This window comes from Charadrius vociferus, unplaced genomic scaffold (assembly GCF_000708025.1).
Source record: "Charadrius vociferus isolate BGI_N301 unplaced genomic scaffold, ASM70802v2 scaffold619, whole genome shotgun sequence".
NCBI classification, from domain to species: domain Eukaryota; kingdom Metazoa; phylum Chordata; class Aves; order Charadriiformes; family Charadriidae; genus Charadrius; species Charadrius vociferus.
In genome coordinates, this window is record NW_009649962.1 from 106,847 (window position 1) to 110,504 (window position 3,658).

At 55.8% G+C, this 3,658-nt stretch overlaps 1 protein-coding gene across 1 annotated transcript in view; it reads right to left on the reverse strand.

Annotated features, from left to right (window-relative positions):
* The window catches only part of PRR35 (proline rich 35), a 3,618-nt gene extending 1,002 nt beyond the window's left edge, over window positions 1-2,616 (reverse strand). The window contains exon 1 of the mRNA XM_009891546.1: window positions 995-2,616. Coding sequence (XP_009889848.1) covers window positions 995-2,616 — 1,622 coding nt within the window. The remainder of the gene's footprint in view (window positions 1-994) is intronic.
* Between the last annotated feature and the right edge of the window lie 1,042 nt (window positions 2,617-3,658).

Consider the following 3,658-nt stretch of genomic DNA (forward strand, 5'->3'; position numbering starts at 1 on the left):
GCCAGATTCAGGCGGGGCTCCTGCACTACCTGCTGTCAGTGTGAGGTCCTCCCAGGAAGGACTTGGGTCTAAGCACGCAAAGCCCTGGATCTGCTCCTGGCATCATTCTCCCAGGAGGTGGATGGACCCTGACACAGGCTATTTTGTGTCACCCAACAACAAAGGGAGAGGCCGTTGTGGGGAGATGGTGCTGGTAAGTGATCCCACCTCAGCTAGCCGAATCTGGATTCTCCTCCTTCTTGGAGCACTGGAGAACATTGATGGAAGTGACCATCCCACAGTCCTCAAGGCTCAATTGGAGGGGATCTCTCCAGCCAGCCTGAGAGCAGGGAAGAGGCAGGTGGAGATAGAAAATTATGGAGAAAGAAAATCATGGAGAGCTTCTCCAGAGAAAACTCCTCCGGGTGCCAAAAGTGGTGGGGTTTACAGTGACATTTTCCTTGGAGCCGCAGCTGGACTTGCACAACCAGGGGAGGAACTGAAATTTTGTTAAAAGGAACTCTGCACATTTCTAGCCCCAGGTAAAAGGAAATGTTTGGAAACGTGACCCTCCCTCTGGGCTTCGAAACCAGAAGGCAAATCAAAGAAATGCAAATACGTATGTTTAAAAATAGACAATGATTGTTCCAGCAACCGTGGGGTATCTGGGGACCCAAGAGGAGGTTTCCTGGTGCTTGGGCAGCGCAGGTCCACACCACATAGACACCACATCGCTTCTGGCTCTGTATAAAACAGGGGGACAGCAAGTGGTGGCACAGCCCAGGCGCTTGGACGCACCTGAAGGCTATTGAGGTCCTTTGCTCCTGGAGGGTGGAAAGCCCTGCTCTGAGTGGGCATTGGTGTGGACCACCAGCCTGGAGCATGCTCACCCCTTGGAGACTCATCTCACGGTTTAGAGGCAAGGGGAGGGGACCAGTAATATGATGGGGTATGAAGATGATGTTTAGGGCCAACCAGATGTGAGGAAGAGGCAGAGAGATCACAGGCACCTTACCTGCTCTGGTAGCTGAGTTTTCCAGGCATCAGCCTTTCAGGTCCTACCAAATCCAGCCCGTTGGCAGTGAACTTCCTCTTCAGGGGGTTGCCTGAAGGGCTGCTGGGCTCCAGACAGGTCACCACTGGTAACTCTGTCTTCCGGATGCTGCTGGGGGCAAAAATGCTCTCCTTCATCCCCACCGGATTTTGGTAGATGTCAGTGGGTGGCTTTTTGCGTAGGTTGTTGAGGCCCAAAGCTGGGTTGCTGTCCTTCTCTTGAGACAACCATTTCTCCTCTTCTTCCTGCCCCAGCATGTTGGGGTGGCTGAGCTCGGAGGCTGGCTCCTCTCTCACCCCTTTGGACCAAGGAAAACTTGTCTTCAGAACTGGTACCTTCAGCAGCCCTGGTTTGGTTGGCTCACTGGGAGCCTTGGCTTGGGGCGGTGTGGGCATGACAGAGCCCACCAGCTGCTGGGCTTCTGGCTTGCTGGAGGACATCTTGCTTTCAGTGGAGCCGAAGGTGTGCTCAAAGAGCAAGGGGTAGTAGAAGCGGGGAAGGAAGGCTGAGCGCTCGGGGGTCTGCAGAGGCTGGAAGTGGGAGGCGTGCGGGTGCATCAGTTGGGCCGTGGAGGCCAGGAAGGGCAGCTGAGCCAAGTGCGGGTGTGTCGTGGCACTGTTGGCCATGGTGGGGCTCAGGTAGGAGAACAGACTGGGGTTCAACGGATAGTTAATACCCAGAAGTGAGAGGTTGAGGCCCTGGGGTTCATGGTAGTCACTGTAGGCTGGAGGGGGGTAGCACGGGATGATGTTGCTATCGGTACAAGGTGGGGAGACCTCAGGTGTGTTCCTCCTTTGCCCATTTGCCACCAGCTTCCACTGCTCCATGAGGATCCCGCTGCTGGCCAGGCATTTCTTTGGCACTTTACAATGCTTTGGCTTAGCATCTAAGTCTGGGGAGGCCATTTCCCTGCTTTTCATTACATGGTTCTTGAGGGAGAAGACATCTGTGATGATGAAGTCAGGCTCTACCTCCTTGCAAGGCTTGTCCCTCTTGTTCTTGAAACCAAAGACCAAAGCATTCACTTCTGGTTCAGCTGGGTCACCCTGGCAACCTGCCTCTTCGTTTTTCTCTTTCTTCTCCCCTGCATCCATCTCCCTCAACAGGCCAGCAACATCCTCCTCCTCCTCTTGGAACGGGCCGCCTTCTTCACCAGCCCCTTCAGCAGGTAGGATCTCCACCCCTGAGGTCGGCTTGTCCTCTTGGCTGTCCCTGCCAGAGGCCTGCTTGGTCCTAACTGACCCTCCTGATATGGCCGAGGAGTCGCAGGTCTCCTGCTCGTCCCGCCGCCCACGCAGGCGGGAGGTCTCCGTTGCGTGCAGGAGCCGCAGCTCCGGGTGGAGCAGATTGCCCTTCTTGTAGGGCCAGTCGGACTCGATGAGGAGGGAGAGGGAATTCTTGCACAGGCTGTACTTCATGTGGTTGTAGAGGTGGGACTTCTCCATGCAGGTGAAGGGGCACTGGAAACATTTGTAGTTGTACGGCTTGCCCCATGGCCTTGGGATGTAGTGGGGCTTTTTCGGCTTCCTCTCCTTGTGTTTGTAGACAGAGGTCAGCTTGCAGCCCACGTCGTCCTTGGACATGGTGGCGGGTGCCTGGAGATGGCTCCCTGTGGGAACGGAGGGGCAGGGCGTGTGAAGTTTCCCACACCTCTCCAGGAACCACTGTGCGCCCTGGAAGAAGGACAGCATGGAGCTGATGAGCTATGCCTGTGGCTCCCCGGGAAGATGGCTCTGCTCCATGGGCACCTCCTGGCCCCAGGGAGCAGAGCTGTTGGGACCTCAGTCTGGAGATCCCCTGTTTGGGATTTAAACCCAGGCCAGAGATGGCATTTTTGCCCAAACCCTATTAATGTCTCCATACATGCTTGTCCCATTTTTAACCCTCTTCTGTCAAACCACCCCAGAGGAAAAGGAAAACAAGCACTACTAAAGGCATTGAAGCTCAACCACCTCGAGCTGACATTGAAGCTCCCAGGTGACCTGTCCTTCCAACCAGAGCCTCGCTGGGGCAGCGCCAGCCCAGCCCCAGGATGATTCCCCAGCTGAGGGCAGAGAATGGAGGAGAAACCCGCCCGCAGCCCACAAAGCGGTGCTGGGCATGGACCTGTGCGGCTCTTCCATCTCCTGGGGTACTGCAGTGTTGGAGCCGAGCGAGATGCTCCCAATCTAATGTGCCAAAGCTGGTGCAGGGCTGGGCTCAGTGCAGATACCTGCAGCCCTGCACATGGACATGCGATTGTGGTACCAAGAGGACAGTCGGATCTACAGACTTGGATGGGGAGAGGCTGCGGACTGACTGCCTTTAACCCAGTATGCCCAGGTGGGTGCCCTGGTGGCCAAGAAAGCCAATGGCATCCTGGGGTGCATCAAGAAGAGTGTGGCCAGTAGGTTGAGGTAGGTCATCCTCCTCCTCTGCTCTGCCCTGGTGAGGCCACATCTGGAGTATTGTGTCCAGTTCTGGGCTCCCTGGGTCAAGAAGGACAGGGAACTGCTGGAGAGGGTCCAGCAAAGGGCTACAGAGATGATGAGGGGACTGGAGCATCTTTCTGATGAGGAAAGCCTGAGGGATTTGGGGCTTTTTAGTCTGGAGAAGAGAAGAGCGAGGGGGGATCTTATCAATGCT